The sequence below is a fragment of the Metarhizium robertsii genome, assembly GCF_000187425.2.
Source record: "Metarhizium robertsii ARSEF 23 chromosome Unknown MAA_Scf_1, whole genome shotgun sequence".
Lineage (NCBI taxonomy): Eukaryota > Fungi > Ascomycota > Sordariomycetes > Hypocreales > Clavicipitaceae > Metarhizium > Metarhizium robertsii.
The window spans coordinates 5,031,678-5,051,574 of record NW_011942149.1 but is presented as its reverse complement, the minus strand read 5'-3'; the positions used below and the strand labels follow the sequence as shown (position 1 = coordinate 5,051,574).

General features: G+C 54.3%; 5 protein-coding genes across 5 annotated transcripts; 4 read left to right on the top strand and 1 right to left on the bottom strand.

Annotated features, from left to right (window-relative positions):
* Window positions 1–6,485: 6,485 nt before the first annotated feature.
* On the top strand, window positions 6,486–7,321 carry MAA_02040 (uncharacterized protein; the record flags this gene model as incomplete). Its single annotated transcript, XM_007820038.2, has 2 exons — window positions 6,486–6,669; window positions 6,738–7,321. The coding sequence occupies 2 exons, from the start codon at window positions 6,486–6,488 to the stop codon at window positions 7,319–7,321; spliced, it is 768 nt and encodes a 255-aa protein (XP_007818229.2).
* A 4,931-nt stretch (window positions 7,322–12,252) lies between these two features.
* Window positions 12,253–13,162, top strand: MAA_02041 (complex I intermediate-associated protein 30; the record flags this gene model as incomplete). Its single annotated transcript, XM_007820039.1, has 3 exons — window positions 12,253–12,290; window positions 12,458–12,913; window positions 12,973–13,162. 3 exons carry the CDS (start codon window positions 12,253–12,255, stop codon window positions 13,160–13,162), a joined length of 684 nt encoding a protein of 227 aa, XP_007818230.1.
* A 454-nt stretch (window positions 13,163–13,616) lies between these two features.
* On the top strand, window positions 13,617–14,783 carry MAA_02042 (3-oxo-5-alpha-steroid 4-dehydrogenase; the record flags this gene model as incomplete). The annotated part of the gene is made up of 2 exons (XM_007820040.1): window positions 13,617–14,377; window positions 14,492–14,783. 2 exons carry the CDS (start codon window positions 13,617–13,619, stop codon window positions 14,781–14,783), a joined length of 1,053 nt encoding a protein of 350 aa, XP_007818231.1.
* A 245-nt stretch (window positions 14,784–15,028) lies between these two features.
* Window positions 15,029–16,259, bottom strand: MAA_02043 (Fructose-1,6-bisphosphatase; the record flags this gene model as incomplete). Its single annotated transcript, XM_007820041.1, has 3 exons — window positions 15,029–15,159; window positions 15,250–16,031; window positions 16,153–16,259. The coding sequence occupies 3 exons, from the start codon at window positions 16,257–16,259 to the stop codon at window positions 15,029–15,031; spliced, it is 1,020 nt and encodes a 339-aa protein (XP_007818232.1).
* Window positions 16,260–17,572: 1,313 nt separating this feature from the next.
* MAA_02044 (Peroxisomal biogenesis factor 11) lies at window positions 17,573–18,449 on the top strand (the record flags this gene model as incomplete). Its single annotated transcript, XM_007820042.1, has 2 exons — window positions 17,573–18,117; window positions 18,269–18,449. The coding sequence occupies 2 exons, from the start codon at window positions 17,573–17,575 to the stop codon at window positions 18,447–18,449; spliced, it is 726 nt and encodes a 241-aa protein (XP_007818233.1).
* Between the last annotated feature and the right edge of the window lie 1,448 nt (window positions 18,450–19,897).

Sequence of the window (19,897 nt, the reverse complement as noted above, 5' to 3'; positions counted from 1 at the left end):
CGCCCTATATGACAGCTAGCTCCCGGCCCGAGACCCCCATGACCGCGGGAGCAACCATGGACCCCCAGTGGGTACTAGTTCATCTCTCTCTTCTTGTGCACGCCTAAGGCTCCACACTTCCTAAGGGACGGGGGATGGAGGGTGTGCCCAAAGCAGCGGCGAGCCAGGAGGCCACGCACAACTCCCACTCAGCCCTATCGATAGAGCTACCTGCCACTGGCCTGTGCAGGGTAAACCCATCCTCCGTGGGCGCAAAAAGGCTGGCGATGGGCTGACAGTGCTGCCGCATGGCAACGGTCACGGCTGTCCAGTACACGGTTCCCGTACTGTAGATGGCCGCCTTGTCCCGTCCCCGGCCAGTGTCTTAACCTAACCATCGGTTCGGTGAAGCCGAGTCGCCTGCAGGATAGTGTCGTAGGACAACAGCAATGCTGGCCTATCATTGTGATTGTAGACGATGTGGTGATGGCTTCTGTGCATGTTGTTCAGGGACGTCGGAGGCTCCGCTCTTTTGCGCCTGTATTGACGTTGGCATGCTCGTACGTACTGCAGATGGCTGGAATCCACGTGTTGATTCTGCCCGTGGTACTGGTGGAAGGCTTAACATGATTGTGCTGGCTCAGCAGTGCGCCTGTGCCGAAGTACTGCAGGCTTTTTGGGGGCCTGCGGCAGCCCTATGACGCTTCAAGTGCCGATAACTAACCTCTGCTGGGTGTGGTGTTCGCCTTGGAGCAAGTTTAGAACAAGGAAACAAGAGGGGTTTGGGGAAACACGTATGTACTTCTCATTTACAGTGCTGGAGGCGGAACCCACTATGTTTTGCTGAACAACTGCATAATTGCAAGACATGAGTACCCCAGCATCCAAACCGCTGGATCATGGGCGACCCAAGGTTCTCGCTGTGAGAGTTTAGCGTTATAACAGTCGTCCGCATGGAGATATCGACGTCTTCCCTTCATCAGTACACTCGGTGGGTGGTAGGAGGCTCGGGCAGGAGATCTAGAGGCCGACCCCTTTTTGGAACCCGAAGAGAGGGCAAGTTGCAATGCAAGGAAGCGGCATTTGTTTCCGGTGGCCAAGCCAGGGGGGGTGAGGGTGTCAGGTACCGCGATACCTGACACGTGACTGGCATGGGTCAATTTAGCCCACATGATGCTTCGGTGCATTCACCTTTACGGTTTTCTGTTTTGAGATCTGAACAAGCCAGAGCCCCAACGTCCCGATAACCCCGGTCCATCGTCTCCGGCCCCCAAGCCTTGCTTCGTTCAATTCCACTCGGGCGCGATTTGGCGCCATCCACCTCACTAGAGTCTCTGGGGACGGGTACTGCGTCCTCGAATGAAAGGGCTGCCTCGGTCCCTAGGTTTAGGCCACCAAGCACTGTTTTGTCTCGAGGCTTGTGAGTCACTGGTGCCCTCAACCATCCGTGTTAAGCCTGGAATTGACATTACCTTCATTGGGAAGCTTGAGGTCACGAGCAATGTTGAGATGCCGCTCCAGGGCTTGAATCTAATCTACTTGTGGCACGGAGGCGCAGGATACGAGCTTGCGTTACTCAAGAAAGCGAAAGAGGAATAACTATAGAAGGTAGACATGTGAACGAGGGATATCCCAAAGTTTCCTGATTGACCATGGCTCAGTTGCACCCACCGTTGAGCCGTGGAGTGGGTTCCGGTGAGCGTTGTGGTCGGCCATGTTAGCTAGCCCCAGTGCTAAATCTCAACAGATCTGCAACCGCCCTTCTGGCCGCTCATTGTTCTGTGGCCATCACAAGTGCTTTGGCTCAAGATGCCAGCCAATGGCCCAGCCACCTCGTCCAGCGATGCTTGATTGTCTCCGAAGGTCGGCCAAAGTGTCCGACTACTTACCTAGAACGAATCAAGACTGTATCTGTCACAGCATCTTGCCATGCCGAATCCATGACAAATACCAACTACGACTGGGGGAACAGAACAGACTCAGAAAATGCCTACACAGGGATGTTGGACCAAAGCAATTCTCAAAACACTCGGCTTGCTCTCTTGAGCGAGAACTATCCCCAAGCCACGGAGATACTACATCGCAATAATACGCTAGTACCACCTTATCTATATAGGTACTTACTTACCTAGGTAGGTAGGCAAGCTATGCGCCACCGAGCGAAAACCCTCGCGACGGGACCGATTAAAATAATTGGACTGGTTTTGGTGAAACCTAAGAGGCAATACGCTCCGAATACGTCATGCCATCAAACATGAACAGTACCTCCTGGTAGTAAATAGTAAACACACTTCAGACTCAGTTCCGTAAACCTTGTTCTCCAACAGCGACAGGGGAAGCTCTGCAGGGGAGAATGATGGCACTAGCTCCCTTTGGGCTACAAATAGTATGCTGACGTGACGATTCCCTCCCCAGTGACATGTAGCGACAGCCGGGCCTTGGGGTTCACCAAACTGATCCTCACGGAGCCGTGGGCCCGTTCCTACTGCTAGCCTAAGTATGCATGATCGCACAACCCTGCCCAATTGGGAATGGTGATTTGGAGCAAGACAAGCCCCATGAGTTGAGTCGTGAAAGAGCCTCGCCCCAGCTACACCTGACTAATCTGTTTGTGCTTCTCATTCGGTAGAGCTCGCCCTCGATTGTTTTATTTCTCAAGGTTCAGAAGCACCATGAATTGCCCGGCAGACTCACCAGGCTTGCTGGCTGTCCCAGGGAGGCAATCAGCGCTGGCGATCATTTGGGCCTGTCGTCTGTACGGGATTCATGATCATTGGAAGACCCATATTTCGCGCTTGGAGACGCTTGTACATGTACATGCATTGGGAGGCCATATCATCCACGGGGACACAGGGAGAACGCACCGTGGTTCCGCGGGATTCGCGTTTGTAAAACAGCCCGAAATGAGGTAGGATTCTTGCACCGATTCAGCTCATAATACAGGTCCAACGAATGGCATTGCAATTGAAGCGAGCGGTAGGTGGATCATACGGTATAATGTAGGTGCTAATCTACATGGGTATTTGCCTGACGCAAAGATGGAATTTTCTTGATGCCGCCTTCGTAGGCTGGGTTGATATCAGCCATCGTAGGGCTGGAACTCACCGGAGGTCAGATGCTTGATAGTACTAGTACTACTCGACCACGGTCAAGTAGGAGCCAAAATTTGATTGGCCGTATCCGGAAAATGATGATAGGCATCTCGGCCTGCAAGGGCAGACGATTCCATGGGTGGTTTTATGTTCCGTCCGTTGCTACCGCTCTGCTGAACGTGGACAGCTAATTGATTGCAGTTGTACCTGGGTAATTTATAACGGAGCCCTCATGAACGCTCGCCACGGTACTATAAATGATCGCAGTGGTGAATTCCACAGAAGGGTGCCTGCCGTTGAGTCCCAGAGGTGACGGGTTGTGCTTCCATGGATTAAGCCGTGGTACGCGAGCAGGTTGGCGCGACTCCGCCACAAATACGGGTCGACAAGGCATATATTGTGATGCTATTTGGAAATTAAGCGCGCCAACTGGCCAGGACAAATGTTTCTATTCTCTGTCAAAGAGGGCAGTGCGGCGCTTAATAGCGTGTGCTTCCTGAAATGGGCATGCAGATGTGGCAGTGAAGGGCGAGTGCAGGTTCAGTTCAAGTGTCAAGGTGAGTGTGGAGGGGGCGCAGTCAAGGAAGACGGGAAGAGGGACATTGCTCCTATCAACGGCAGGGCTGAAGATCAAGACCGGGGTCGCACGAAATCGCTAAATGCGGAAGAGCCCACAATCTAAGAGCGAGGGCGAGGGCAGCTTGAGGGACTGGCCAGACGTTGGCAGAGGCTAGTGATGGCTGCAGGTAGCACCCAAGTTTACGAGCTCCCGCGTCTGGGCGCTTGGTAGATCCAATGGGGAACGACGGAGATTTGACGTGCCAATGATGGATCCCCTTGTCTTGTTAATACCGGCCCCAGACCCAGACAAGCCGCAGTGGCAGCAAGCTGATTGACCAATGAAAATGCAGTCAGCGGCTTGGTAAGTGACGGGCGCCAAAAATAGGTACATGACAAAGCACGTGCAGGGCAGTGGCATGCATGCTTTGGGCCAGCCAAAATTGGTGGCACTTTACTCTGTAGGCAGGAGTGACCAACTTGGGGGGGGGGAGGGGGGCTTGCTGCGAGAGCGCCTGCCTACTTTACCTACCTACTCAGGTAGCCTAGCTTCGCTATGCTGGCGGCGTGCAGTGGCAGTCTTCGGGTACGGAGTACGTACTTAAGTAGCTGGCTCGGGTGCGCACTTGTACGCACGTGTGTGCACAATTATTGTGCTGATTTGGGCATAGCTTGTGTCCTTGCTCCGGATCTTGTTGCCAGTGGCTGCTCGCTTTGCAAAGTTCCCTGATGGCTTTCTGGTCGTCTCAAGTCACAATGTTCACACCCGCACATCCACAACCGCCACGAAACAGACCAGGCACTGCAATGCCGCCTGCGAAACTCCGGGTGCGGATTGCATGTACATACGCGTGCTGGTTATACGCACATGTACTCCGTACTCCCTACAATTGCACGCAAGCCGTCACTCTTCCGCCCTGGCTTCAACTCAGTTTACAGGCGAGCAGCCCGTCCACTATGAACGAGGTGGGCTGGAGGGGGCGTGCGCCGTCAACCGAGAAACGAAACCGAAGAAACCAGTTGACGCCCTGAGCATTTCCTTGGCTCGCCATCACAAGTTCTGCAGGCTGTCCACTCGTCCCGCTCGCCGCTGTCTGGCAGGAGCCCCCCTCGCTATCGCCATCGCCATCGCAGTCACCATCAAGGTCGAGTGCGAAGGATCCCGCCATTCTGTGCTGTGGCCCACTTGTCCGCTGTGAAGAGTTGGTGCATGTTCGTGGTGATCTGCGGAGGCATCCCTTACCAAACCAGGACTGGCCGTCATGGTCCTGGACGCGTCCTAGATGTGTTTCAAGACCATCTGCCTGGCACGTCGTCATGCTCTCGCTTAGCGATAGCTTTGAACCATTCCAGGGATAGGGACCAGAAGAGTGATCGAGCTTCGCAGTTCTGCTGGTAGGAATTGCCTGCCGAATCCTGCACTCATGTCTGATACGTGGAACTGACAAACCAAACTTATCCTCCACACCCTTTTTAGGACTAAAACCACCATAGCTTGGTAAGCCGATGCCGGCATGTTGTACAATAAACGAATAAAGATTCCCCAGGGAACCTGTACGTCATGGAATGGCAGGGGCTCCTCGCGGACGGGTGTTTGTCTTGGGCTCTGGAGTTCGGCGCATTAAACCCCCACATCTATCTCATCTACATAGGACTGTAGAGGAGGCAGCTGTCTGCTCATCCAGGCCTAGGTATCTTAAAGTCCCGAGCAAAATGATTCTGGCCATTTTCTTACGATAACCGGTAGACAGCACAATGGCGCTGAGGTACGATGGTGGGCCGGATCCCTCAGGTACCGATGTAGATGCTGTTGTCTCGCTGTGGACGCGGCACGCATGGAAGCTTTCGAAACAACTGCTAGAAGTGGCATTTCTTTCGTCGGTGGACGGCGTGCAACGACGACCGTCCAAGTCTTTGGGTTTGGGGGCCACCATGAGTTTGTGATGCGTTATTGGCCTCTGACGCCTCCTCACAGCCCTACGCCCAAGCCCCAGACGACTGAAGATCGACCTAGCAAAACTCCCGACACTGTCCCAGTCTTGGACATCTGTGAGACCCCAAGCAGCTATTTCCGGTGCCTAGGCCCTGCTGAGTCCAAGGACCCAATGCATGGTGCCAGCGTCGTGTATGGGTAGATTCAGGACAAATTTGCCCTGCACCTGTCGACACGATGTATGCATGTACATACAACAAAAGCAGTGGTGGAGATTCTCAGGTACTTTGTACGCTGGCCCATCGACACTCGAGCTTGTTCGGGGGCCACGGGGGCGGTGCCTCCGACAGACACACCCTCAACTTGGTGGAGGTCAACACCATGCCCGGCGACCCGCACGCCCCAAATGTCCTGGACTCCTGGAGTCCACGCCTATCTCCACCTTGAAGATACGCTGTGCCCCAGGGCGGACGAGATCTGCCCCGAAAGAGCCAAGTGGGAGAGGGCGTGTGCGAGAATAAACGAAGGCCGCAGACATGGGTTGTACCGGGGTGCCTCTAATATAGACTCACATGGAGGGTGCTATGGGCGCTTTCTTCTGTACTCGAGAAGGACATGCTGTTGGAGAAACCATGTCGAGGTATATAATCAACTGCCCTTCCACTTCATCACGGCTCGTGCTCTAGCCCATCATTTTCACTTGCTTCATTACAAAGAGACAATTAACTGGGCAAGTTGTTGGCCAGGCTGACTTACACTCATCTCTGAAATAACATTGACCTACTCCCAAGCGGTGTTCGCGGCTCTCCAGCAGGAGCTATCATAGGCTTTGATAGCTCTCCTCTTCGGACAACGTTTTCGTTGTAAACGAACAGTATCGTTCCACCTCCTCCTACTCCTGAGAAAACACTTTCACAAGGACCATGTTCGCCATGTCACCACCCGCCTACGCTTATCCCCCTCCACCGGCTTCTACCAGACATTACTCTGCCCACGGTACCAGCAGTGCCTTCAGCAGCTCCGCGCTTCCTGACGAAGATTGGACCAAGATCTCAGACCTTGCTGAACGCCGGAGGATACAAAACCGGATTGCCCAGCGCAACTACCGTAAGTGATGTTCCCACCAGGCTTACTTGAGTCTGGAAGTCCGCTTTGCTAACACGGAGTCGTATCAGGCAAGAAGCTCAAGCGCCGCCTGGAAGACCTCGAGCGCCGAGCCGGTTCATCTGATGACGGCGAGACGGAAAAGAAGCCTCAGTCAAACAACCCTAGCAAATCAAAGCGCCAGTCGACTTCCAAGACGACAAAGCCATCCCCTCCCGCACCCACTGCCAAACCTATTCAAGTTTCTCAAGGCCAATTCACTCCTCCCATGGAGAATAACGAGGAAATGGTGGTCTTCTCAGCAGGATTTGAGAAGCGCGAGCGCTCAAACACTCCGCCGCTGTTCGCATACCCGTCATACCCTGCCCCAGATGAGCTGTTGTTGGATCCTTATGCTTCGGCGCAACCCTACCCTTCCATCTCAGCTGCTGATCCCTACCCTCACTACCTGGCGGCTACCACGATGCCAGCAACTCTGCCAGCCATGACCAACTATAGCGGTATGAAGCAATGCGACGACGGTTTGAGCCCATACCTCAATTACAGCTTCGTTTCTGGCGTCGACATTAATGTGTCGAGTCATTACGATTCCTCCTCTGCTCATGTGAGTTTCACGAGGCAGCATCTCACTGTCCATTCAGACACGCCTTGCTGATTGTTTAAACAACCAGACACCCCCGCTATCTCACTCTTATGAAACGTCCACCTCATGTTCCGAGGCTGGCTACGAATACCCGACAACGCCGCTGTCAATGCCAGGGTCCCCTGGGATGATGCCGAGCCAACAGTAGATCAGCCAGCGGCGGCTGAAAATAGCTGCACAACCACCTCCAATCACAATAAGGCACATAGGCTGCGTGCACCAACACGCCAGACCAGAAAAAAAATTAAAAATTCACATATCAGAAATATCCCCACTTTTGCCGCTTCATTGACATTTGTCACGAGGGCACTTGGCAGCCTATAAAGTTGCCTTGCTCGATCCCAACTCTGCATGAGCGCATATTTGTGGGTGTGCGGAACCTGTGCCTTGTCCGAGCTGGGAGGCTGCCAGTCGGTAACACAAAAGGACGGACAACAAAACACCGGGAAGGGCTGAGGCTATGAGAATCAATCATCTGTTTTCGGCGTTCAGCCGCGGCGCAGGGACAAGACACAGCGGGATACAGACAACCACCAGGCATTTACAGGGCGAGATTAAGACGGCTGATATTTTGGTTCACCCCCCCTCTAGCCGCTTGACATGCTTGGGGCTTGCGACAAGAGTGTACGACATGTGGTATGATGACCTTTGGGGAGGAAAAAAAAAAACAAGACGGGACTTGGGGGATAGCCCGGAGACTTTCTTTGACTGTAGATTATTTCTACAATTGGTTAGGCGTTTTGGGGGAGTTGCTGCGCGGCGACGACACCCGGTTATCTATTTCTTTTCAGGAGGATACCAAGATTTGACTTATTAGCGAGCTCCTTTTGGATATGAGTATACGTTAGATGTACATCGAATAATGAGAATAGAAAAGCACACGACGTGCTCTTGATCGAAAGTTGCCGGCTACGGAGTACATGCGATGGTGGTTTGTCTGGTCCAGCGATTTGGTGAAGTGGTCTGGTTGGTGGGCACTGGAGCCATGAGGCTCTGAATCACGTCGGCGTCTTGGACGCATGGCATGGGCAACAAACGGCATTGATTGACATTTGGCATTGACACCGGCGATGTTCTGGTTGTGACGTCGACGGGCTGTCCCGCGCGCCAGTTCTGCCCCCCTCCGCACCCCTGGACCAAGAAACATTTGTAATGCATGCATATGGAGTACTCGTCGTCCAAGGCTTCTGACGCATCTGTCTCCGCTCCGCCAATACCTCCGACTTTTCCTTCTTGTCTCGGAGTTCGCGAACAGATTGATATGTGTCACTTGTGACGAGATGCAGGGCCCAGCGACGCCTCTGGGTGCTTCTGCCTCCCCCTCCCTTCGTGCCTTCCCCCCCTCCTTGGTGCTGCGGGACCCGACCTTGTTATTTTATTTTATTTAAATTATTTTGGGTGCGCATTTCTCCAAAGCCCTGGGCTGAGTACGGGATGCGGTGCTCCCATTTTGCAAAACCCAGCGAGGGATTGGGTGCAACCCTCCCTGCGTTCAGTGGACTGGGTAGTGGGCTGCGTGTCCAGGACCCTTGACGACGACGTGCATCCGCCTTTTCAGCCCGCCACCGAGCTGGTAGCATTCGACTCCATGGTGGTCCATACACTGGCGAACTAGGGCTCGTGTGCCTTGCGCCTTGTGCCTTGTGGTTTGAGGGTTTGCGGGTTTGAGGCGGGGACCTGGAGGGGGGAGAGCCCTGGAGGCGCGTCTGCTTTTGTCTTTTGCTGCAGCGAAGCGAGGCGACAAGGTGTGCGAGCCGTTACTAAAACGTGGCCGATCTGCCTACTAGTACTTGCTGTAGAATGGGAGGGCCATGGCCGGAGGAGGTATTGGAGACATTCCCACGAATGAAAGCCTGCGCCCGTGGGGGTGAATTGGGCGGATGCCACGGACTCTGGTGCCAGCATTCTGGAGGGCAACAGGAGGCTCTGCTGGGAGGGATGTGTTACACGGCTGCGTAAGAAAAGTTGGAGCACATGAGGAGAATCGCCATTACAGAGCACGCGACAAGTGTACAGCACAGAGGGTGGTGAGCACAGGATGGCTCGGATGCGACACTGGGCACTGGTCAGCGCCTTGGTCGGTATGCCAGGCAGAAACCAAGCACCAGACCACACGCACATATGTACACACGCACACCCTCGAACACTGGACGAACGAACGGGAGGGAGATTGATTGAGGCTGCCAAGGCCCCCCCCCCCCGGTGGTGAACGTGGTCGGACAATTTCGACCGGCCATTCTAGCAGCGTTGACAGAGAGAGAGAGAGAGCGACGCCTTGCAGTCGGTTTTTTGTGCCATGTTTCGGACGAGTCCAGACAAGGAAGACCGAGGAGAGACAAGGCGACAAGTTACAACTGCATTTGCAGGGTCCTTGTCCTTGACCGGGGGGGAGGGGTGAGCGTTGTGGAATGGACAAGCTCAACACGGTATTTCGAGTTTCTGCGCCAAGTGAAGAACAAAGGACGACTTCGTTTATAGATGGGCTTCTTGAATGGCCCGTTGGCTACAGTGACGAAACGGTTGAGAAATGGAGGAGCAAGACAGACGAGAGACAAGCAACACGTTGACAAGGCCTACTCAAAAACCGCCCGCCTGGAGAAGTGGCTTGGGTGAAGGGAGCGGACTCCGTGGGATACATTATACAACACACAATGCACCGTACTCCGTATTCAACGAGCAAAATACAAAATACTAGGCAGACGGCATCTTTACAGCATACTCGGTACAACAGGCGAATACTGACGACAGTGGTGGCAACGATGTCATGGGAATCAGAAACCTATGGGCGACTTGCGGGCTAGGCTGACTGGCAATCGAGAAGCTGCGCGGACATTGCAAAGGCAGACTACTCCGTACTCCGTACTCCATACGTTGTTCATGGTTGACGGGCCGTAAATCCGACAAGTCCATGGGTCTCGGCTTCAAGAACAAAATGCTGACTGCGTGCCGCGGGGGGCAGGTTTTGGCAGGGGAGCCACGACGAAGCCAAGATGTGTCAAAGTGAGCACCCCCAGTCAGTCAGTCAGTCAGCCAGTCAGTCCCTTTGCGTGTACGTATGTACGTACTACCAGGACACTGTGTATCCGGGCACCTGGGTACCTAGGTATGTATATCCGTCGAGCCCCGGCTGGCGAATTATTAGGTAGGTACAACCTAAGTACATAGGTGGTTAGATGACAGGCTCCAAGAAAGCAAGCAGATGTGGGAAAATGGGGATGGGGATGGCGGGAGCATCGAGAGGGCAGAGCTGCCATGAGCGCGGAGCCGCACCGCGTGGGAACAGACAAGGACAGGGAGGGACGGCGCAGCAGGCACAAGAATGATACATATGTACATATGTACATGCATTGTACATGCAGATGGCACTCTGAACAGATTAGACAATCAACATTGCCCACGCTGCAGCTAATCGAAGGCAGCATTAAACGAACGAACCCACAGCTCATAGACCCAGCAGCTGGGAGGCGGCCATAGTTGCCGCGTACGGACGATTAGCATTCCGCCCCCAAGGACATCATGTAGTATGTACAAAAATAAAGGCCAGGGCACTTGGACCTGGATGCGGCCAGGGACACGGACATGGACATGTTCTTGTTGATGACCGTGATTGATGGTTGGCTGCGAGTGCGAACGAAATGTGACGGCCAGCCATGTGGACGGGCTGTAGGGGGTGGTGCCGCGCCCCCAGGATGCAGACAGGGGGCGTAGGCTCTTTCTTTTCCTCCTTTTTGAATATGTATGTACTCCGTATATCTTGCCATGACGAAGCTTTGATTTGGAATAACCAACACATGGTATAGACCATGGCACGGCAAATTAAGGCGGTCGTGGACGGAGATGAAGCCGGCGAACAGGCAGACCGACTGGCGCCAGGGACAAAAGACATCCATTGATCACCTCCCATCCCACGTCGCCTCTGTCGCAATCCAACTTCCCCATACGGACCGAGCACGGAGTTCGGGCTTGTCGGTTTGCTGTGCTTGCCGGCCTCGTACGAGATACGACGTAGTAGTACTCCGTACCTACATAGGTGTTTAGTTACTGGCTTCGAGACACCGCGGTAATTGTCAATCCCATCTCTCCATACCCCGTAAACTACCCCATACTCCGTCTTCGTCATGAGACACCGGCTGACTGCCTGCCTCGTCGAGTTTGTGCAGAGCACATCCCAAGGGAGGAGGGGGGTGTATCGAGTCCAACAGAAATTATACTTTTGCCTGACAGAAACTAGTGCTATCTGCCTGGCCTCTTGTTATTTTCGGTAGCGCTAGTACTGACGTAGCATTCGCGAAGCGTTTAGGAAACTTCTTGCGCCTCGCGTGCTGTTGTACTCCGTACATGCTACTGCTTGCCGCGCCGCACGCCCATGGCCACGCCTACGCCTACGCCAGGCGGAGAACGGGCAACCGAATGCAGAATAGATACGCCCACATTGGATCGAAAACGAGCTTGTGTCCAATCACCGCGCTGAATGTGCGAGCTGCACATTCGACAGAGTTGCGCCCCCCAATCGAACGATGGCGTTGGAGTTTTCTTGTTTTGGGAGCAGGCACCATGTTTGGCTCGGCAGTTTCCCACGTTGGAAACTGTTGGCTTGTTGCTAAGAATTGCCTGTTGGGTCTGCCATGGTTGATAGACCAAAGAAAACGGATTACGGAGCGATACGTGAACATGTTTAGAAACATGGACGACTAGACACCCCCGCCACAAATCCCCATTGCAGTAACAGAGGAGCCCTGATGCAGTTATCCGAATCTATGCAATTAGCGTGGTCCGATAAACGAGCTGGGCCGGGCTGGGGCTGAACCTTGATCCATTTCCAACAGCCGCTGCATGTAGTAGTAGTACTACTCCGTACTCCGTACAATGAGCTGTGAACCACTTGACTGCATGCTACTGCAGGGAATAGCTTAATTGAGTAAACACCGGATTGGAGCAGCAGAATGCCTGACCAGATCCTGTACCTCTACGGTGGAGATCGGTATGATTGTCCTTGACTCATTTTCGCGTCACCGGCCAGTATTGTTCTCGAAACCCGAACCTTTCCTCCTGCTTTCCCTGTTTACGCGCACCCCTCTCCATTTTGCACCTCTCGAAATGCCCTCACATTCAATCCCAACATTGATTCTCTAACCTGGCCTCTTGCAGACCGTGGGCCTCAGACACCTGGGTGACCTCGGACGACCGCGTGCGAGGCGGCGCCAGCCAGTCCTATCTCACTGTCGAGACTCCCCAGCATGCCCGCTTCCACGGCCACCTGGACACGACGGCCCTCGGCGGAGCAGGGTTCGCCTCTCAGCACTCGCTGGGGACATTGTCGTTGAATCTCAAGGACTACGAGGGCATTATTGTCTCCATCAGGGGCCCGGACGAGGCAGACGGCAAGAAGTATGCCCTGACGCTGAAGAATGAGATTCTGCCTCCGAGGGGCGACGGTCGTGAACAGAGCACCGTGAGTTGGGAGGCGGAATTCGTGGCCAAGAAGCCCGGCGACGTCAAGCTGAGATGGGCCGACTTCAAACCCACGTACCGGGGCAGGGAGAAGAAGGATGCGGGCGAGCTGGATCTAGGGGACATCAAAAGGGTCGGGCTGATGATGAGGAGGTGAGTTTTGCCTGGATTGTTGCGTCCTGGCATTTGGGACGGGTGCTGACCGCGTGTAGCTTCTTTGGCGAGCAAGAGGGCGACTTTGAGCTGCACCTGTTTTCCATCTCGGCATTTAAGCACGTTCCGTACGAGACGGACAGTGTTGACGGCGATGAAAAGCAGCATCTGAAAGTACCGCATGGGGGATCAGAGGAGAGCGTCGGCAAAGAGAAGTGGTGGAAGTCATTGCTCTGCGGGCTAGTCTAGACATTGCGAGTCGTCGTCAACCCACATACCTACAACAATATCAATACCATGTAAATTGTGCCGTGGCAAAACTCTGTCTGCGCCGTTGTTGATAGTACTGAGTTACTAACTCTCGACGTCTTCATCGCCAAATTGTAAGTCTTCAACCCCGTCGACGCCAGCACGATCTTCCCGCAGCCCGATCTGTGGGGCGATCGGAGCTAGGATCTCCCAAACACCAAAACATCGTCAACCACTCCAGCGCCGCGATCGAGCTCCCGTCATGACGACCCAAACCACCGAGCCCTGACGCGGTCGATGCATCTGCAGCATGCACGTGCGCACGACGATGTAGAAGAGGGTAAAAAAGAAAGAAGAAAGAACACAAAATCTCCAACAGCCCCTTGACTTGTCTCAACCCTCCTCCGTCTCCATCTCATCCAGCAAAACCGTGCACGTCGTCACTTCCGCGACAATGCCCATCATCAACCGCCTCCTCCACATCACCAACTTCAAATCCCCTCTCCTCCGGACCATTGTTCCCTCCGTGGGGGCCGCGCTCGCCGTCCAACTCGCCGCCGGGCTGCCCAGCGTGCTCGCCTCCACAGAGCGCTTCTTCGACATCTCAGGCTCGCTCACCTTTCTCGCCGTCGGCGCACTCAGCCTGTACCTGCCGCACCTGCGAGGCCGCGCGGGAAATGCCACGCTGTCCAGGCTCTCCGCCTCCTGGAACTGGAGACAGGTGGTCGTGACGGGCATGGCCATGGCGTGGGCTGCCAGACGTACATCCCCCCCCCCCTTTCCGCCCTTCCCACCCCAGACATGTCCATATATTCTCTTCTTCAATGTCTCCTTGTCCTCATGTTACGCGTGGGCAAGCGTTGCTAACGTCCGCACAGTAGGGGCGTACCTCTTCCGCAGAATCAGCCAGGACGGCCACGACCCGCGCTTCGACTCGCTGCGCACGAAGCCGCTGCGCTTCGCGTCGGCCTTCTTCATGCAGGCTGTCTGGGTGTCGGTCATGCTCATGCCCGTCATGGCGGTGAATGCCGTTCCTGCCGCGGCGTTTGCGGCCGTGCCCCGGCTCGCCGTTACCGATGTGCTGGGCATCGGGGTCTGGGCGGGCGGCATCGCCTTGGAGACGGCGGCCGATGTGCAGAAGAGCAGGTGGGTGGAAGGGCGGAGGAAGAAGGAGCACGACGAGCAGTTTCTGAAGACGGGCTTGTTTGGGATGTGGTAAGTTTGCCTATATCCCCCCCTTGTCCCCTTGGCTTTCTGGACTCGGATAGGATGGGTTGGCTGCTACGGTTGTTTTTTTTTTTTTTGCTAATGATGGTGGGTGCCGTCTAGTCGTTTCCCGCATTACTTTGGCGAAATCTCCCTGTGGACGGGTCTGGCGACTACGTGCGCCGGTGTACTCGCTCTGAAACCTATTCAATTGGCTCTTGGGTTCCGTACGCCGGCTGGGATTGTTGCCACGACGGCCTTGTCTTTTGTTGCGCCTGCGTTTTCGGGTCTCTTGCTTACCAAGGTTTCCGGTATTCCGTTGACCGAGGCACGACACGATGAAAAGTACGGCGGAAGAGCGGATTATCAGGAGTGGAAGAGAAACACGCCAAAGCTTGTGCCCAAGTTATGGTAGGGCTTGCGGATTGTGTAATATCCTGGGCAGATGAACATGATTGTGGTTGGGGGAAAGCAAGGCTGTTGTTATATACGTGCCAGTAAGCAGTGGTTGAAGTGGTAGATTTGTTTTATTTATTCCTGCATATGCTTATGCCAGCTGCCCTCTGTGAATTCCTATAATTTCTTCGATTCATGACCAATCCCATGGCGTTCGCAGTCCGTTGTTTACATTACAATATATTTAATTAGCGGGCCTTGCATTTACTTGTGAAAAGATTTGACCTTTTCAATCTCGTCATAGCTGCCCATGAAAATGCCCGAGCGGTCGTGGATATGCTCGGGATCGACTTCCATCATGCGCTTCATGTTGCTGTCGAGAGCTTGGCCACCAGCTATTACTCATATATTAGCACGTCTCATGAAGCAAAATGGAGCACCTGAAAAAAAAAGGGGACAAAGAGAGAGGCATCATAGAAGCTTACCATTCTCAAAAACCATGGCCATGGGCGCGCATTCATACAAAATACGCAGCTTGCCCTTGGGACTCTTCTTGTCGGCAGGATAGGCAAAGATGCCGCCATACAGCAGCGTTCTATACGCATCGGCCACCATGGAGCCAATGTATCTCGAAGAATACGGCTTTCCATTGGACTGGGCCTGCTTCAACGAGTTAAAGTAGCTAATGGTGTTCTCCTCCCAGTACAGAGAGTTGCCTTCGTTGACGGAGTAAATGGCCCTCGACTTGGGGATACGCATGTTGGGGTGCGTCAGGATGAACTCGCCAATGCCGTTGTCGAGCGTGAAGCCGTTGACGGAGCTGTTCTTCATGGTGAGCACCAGTTGCGACGAGGCGCCGTACATGGTGAAGCCAGCGGCGATGAGCTCGGTGCCGGGCTTGAGGATGTCCTCCTTGCGGGCCGTGGAGCCCTCGGGGAGCTTGTGGATGGCAAAGATGGTGCCGACGGAGACACCGGCGTCGAGGTTGGAAGAGCCGTCAATGGGGTCGCACGCAACGGCGTAGCGGGAGCCCGTGGCATTCTCGAAGTAGATGATGTCTTCTTCCTCTTCGGAGACGAGCAGAGCGCACTTGTTGGACGAACGCATGGCCTCGATGAAGAGGTCGTTTGAGATGACGTCGAGCTTCTTCTGCTCGTCACCCGTGGTGTTGGAGGAGCCGGCCAGGCCGGTGAGGTTGACGAGGGTTGCGCGGCGGATGTAGTATGCGATGGACTTGAATGAGAACTGGAGGGCATGGCAGAGTAAACTGTATGGGAGCAATATTAGTTTTTTTTTCCTTTTCCCTTTTTTTGCGTGTACCCTGCTCATGTACATCCGAGGGGATTGCAAAAGGCAATCAACGTATAAACTTGAAATCGTGCACATACGTGAAGTCACCGCTGGCCTCCTTGTGCTTGGTCTGCTCCTCATTGAGGAACCGAGTCAGCGTCACAATGTTGGTGTTGACCTTTTCGCCGTTGCTGTTGTCCGCCATGATGCCGGTATTTCTGCGCTAACTTGTACTGTAGAGGGACGGTGATGGACAAGAGGTGTGAGTTCGACGAGGACTATGCCACAAGACGAATTGGCCTCGTTGTAATCGGCTGCTGTCGGGTTGACCTGCGGCAAAGCGTAAAAAGCTAACCTCGGTGGAGGGGCAGCGGGGTATCGTGACAAAGAGCTGCGAAGGCCAGCGGATCTCAGGAAAAAGAAATCCCGAGTTCGACGACGAGTATAAACGGATGAAAAGAAAAGAGCAGAAGAGGGGGGAATCCAAAGGGTTTGAGCACTTTTCTAGCCAGGAGAACAGGCACGAATGAGGTCACGATAATCATAAGGTAATATGTATGTAATGGCCGTGCCTCCCCATATTCCGTCCTCCATCCAACGCCAAGGAGGCCCGGCAGTCGTCCTCTTCCGCCAATCCGCCATGGGAATTCAGGTCCCCCGGGTCCGCTGGTCCTGCTCTTCCCGTCATGTGGTCTCACCCTCCATCCAAGCCACCGAGGGCTCCGGCCAGTCTGGAAGCGGTTATTCGAGGCTCGGTCCTCAACACCGAGCTGCTCGCGTCTCGAGCACCGACCGTGGGCATCCTCGGAAAGGGCCCCGTGACTGCTGGGAAACTTGGGGGCGCGGGATGCGGGAATCCACCTACGCAAGAGGATTTCCCGGAACTTGGAAGGGCAATTGAACTCGGAACTGTTGAACACATTTCTATGGCGTTGCGGCTAAGCTGCTGGAGTGGCTTGTCGCCTGTGGCGCGTGCTTCCTGAGTCCTGACAAAGCTCACGTGCCTCCGCGGATAACGGTTTCTCCGCACCGATATGCCCCATCCCCCCGCCGCCAATTAGGCTGCTCCATAATGGGCAGTCGTCGCCGAAATGCACCCTGCTTTCCCCATGGGACCGTCGACGTTGAGAAGCAGAAAGCCTCGGCATGTGCGCGACCACGTTTTGCACCGATGCCGCCGGACACCCGCTCCTGATATGCGCATCGCATTCTCCAACTCGCCCTTCCTTTCTCCCACGCCTCACGTCCATATTATATCCAGAATTGCCCGCCTCCCCGCCGGCCCTCTTACTTTGCAAAATCTCCTTCTCCTTCTGCTGCATCTGCTTTATTCCGGTCCGCCCGTCACGTCACAAAAAACAGCCCCGCTGCCCTGCCCGTTCGACTCGGCTCACTCCGGTCCCCGGCCGCTCGTGCAACTCCAACAACCCACCACCCTCCATTTCTTGACGAGAAGACGCGAAAACAGAAACATATACTCAAATACACACCTAGGTCATCAACACTGCAGCCGTCAAAATGGTCGTCAACACGCTCGTGTACCACCCCTCCGTCAAGCACTACCTCAGCTTCGTCGCCACCACCGTCGGCCGCGACAAGCTCCTCCGCACCATCCAGTACTTCGCCCGCTTCTACGCCTGGTACCTCCTGCGCACCAATGCCACCAAGGCCCAAATCGCCCCCTGGGACGTCACCAAGAAGCAATTCGGCCTGACGCGCAAGATCCTCCGCGTCGGCAAGAACGTCGAGCACCTCAAGGCCGCCGTCGAGACCGCCGACAACCCCAAGCCCGTCGACGCCTTCCTGCGCTACGCGGGCATCGGCAGGCAGATTGGCTACGCCGGCTACCTGACCTTTGACTCTGCCGCGCTGCCCGACGCCGCCGGCATCAAGAAGTGGGACAAGGCCAAGACCGTCCAGGCCTACGGGTACAGGTTCTGGGCCATGGGCCTGGTATTCAGCATCTCGGCCCAGCTGTATACGCTGTATCAGCTGAAGCAGCGGGAGGCCAAGATTGACCGCAAGGACGGCGAGGGCGTCATCAACAGCAAGCACATCGCCCGGTGAGTGAGAAATCCAACCCCCCGCTTCTTCTTTCGTGTGTGTGTTTTGCCGTATCCATAGCCTTGTCGGCATCAGAGCTATCTTTTTTTTGTTTTTGTTTTTGTTTTTTGACGACATTTCACGAGTGACTAACTTATTTTTTCTCCCCAGCGAGCGAGCCACTAGCCAGCTCCAGCTCATCTCTGACCTCTGCGATCTCACCGTTCCCTCGTCTGCCCTCGGCTGGGCTGGTTTCGACGACGGCTTCGTTGGTCTCGCCGGTACCCTGAGCAGTTTGATCGGCGTGTACAACCAGTGGAAGAAGGTCACCGCAAAGCCGGCCTCCAAGTAAATTCAAGACGATACCAGGAGCCGAGACCGCACCGTCCAGGTCCGACCAAATGACGACGCCTTAATGGATACAACACACACCGTTGCTGTGACTAGTTTGCCATTTCGCTCCCGCTCCCACATGCTAGGGATCGGCAAGAAATTGTAGTTATAGTACGAGAACCAAGACAGAAATGTCGGTTCGCATACCTTGATCTGAGCGGCCAAATCGTTGAATATTTGTTACGAACCTTTTCATGCTTTTATAGATTCTTTAATTCCATTTTTGGTTACCAACAAGGCGATTTACATTTTTCTAGTGACTGAATACTGGAGCCTCAAGGATCCAAATTTCAAGTCGTACTTCTATCACGCAGGGTATAGAAACTGTTAGGGAAAAAAAACAGAATTAAATTGATCAAGAGCAACACATCAAAGAAAGTAACAAATATCGAAACGCAAAAGAGGCGTGACGTGCATTCTGATAATCGTACATATCGTGGTCGTTCGCTGCAAAACCTCGAGTCGAGCATCTGTCGTTCTTGATTCTCGACTTTAGTTACTTTCCCCAGACGCCCTCGTTCACTTTTGCTTTGTCATCACGCCCATCCAGTTCGTCCATTCAGGCCCATCAACCCAACCATACTCCCATGAATCCGCGCCGTGGTAGCTCTGCCATATCTTGGAGACCAAATTTTTTTTTTAAAAAAAATGAAAATGAAAAAAGTTACTGTCGAGCAATTTGTTTTCCTGCACACCCTCACTCCTCATTATCATATTGAATATCCCCCCGGCCGTAGTATAGCGTAAATGGCAATTCGGTTCTCGTTAATTCTTCAGCCTTCCCATGTCCATACTAATGGAATGTGTTTACCGTGGCGAAGTTCCGACGGGCAATCATCTATTACCATAGGTCAAGGCCAAGTTCATCCATCGAGATACGATTGGCTCTGCCAAGGTGGCAGGCTCAACGCTCAGGGCAAGCAACAATGTGCTAGGAATAGAAATTACCAGTAGCGTCCACCTCTGTCATATTCGCGAGCATATCCATCACGCGGTGGGTACGCAGGTTCTCGAGGGGGAAAGTCCCTGGGAGGTCGATCATACTGACGACCGTTGGCATAGGGATCCGGCGGCGGGGGAGGATAGTCTCGACGGTATGGGTCCTCGTAGCGGCCTCGAGCCGGAGGGTAGTCCTCCACGGGGGCAGGTCCTCGAGGAGGAGAGCGATAACGGGCTCTGTCTTCGTGATACTCGCGTCTGGGACTTCGATCGCGATAGCCATAAGGACCAGGGTCTCGGTTGTAACCACGAGGGGGAGGGCCACGTCGATCGTATTCGTCAAATCGGGGAGGCACATTATTGTAAGGCCGTCGGCCCCCAGGCGAACGTGAGCGACCGCGACCATCCCGGGGAGGCATATCCGGCTGAGTCTACAGCGATACGCGTCAGCAAGAAGGCTTTACTTAT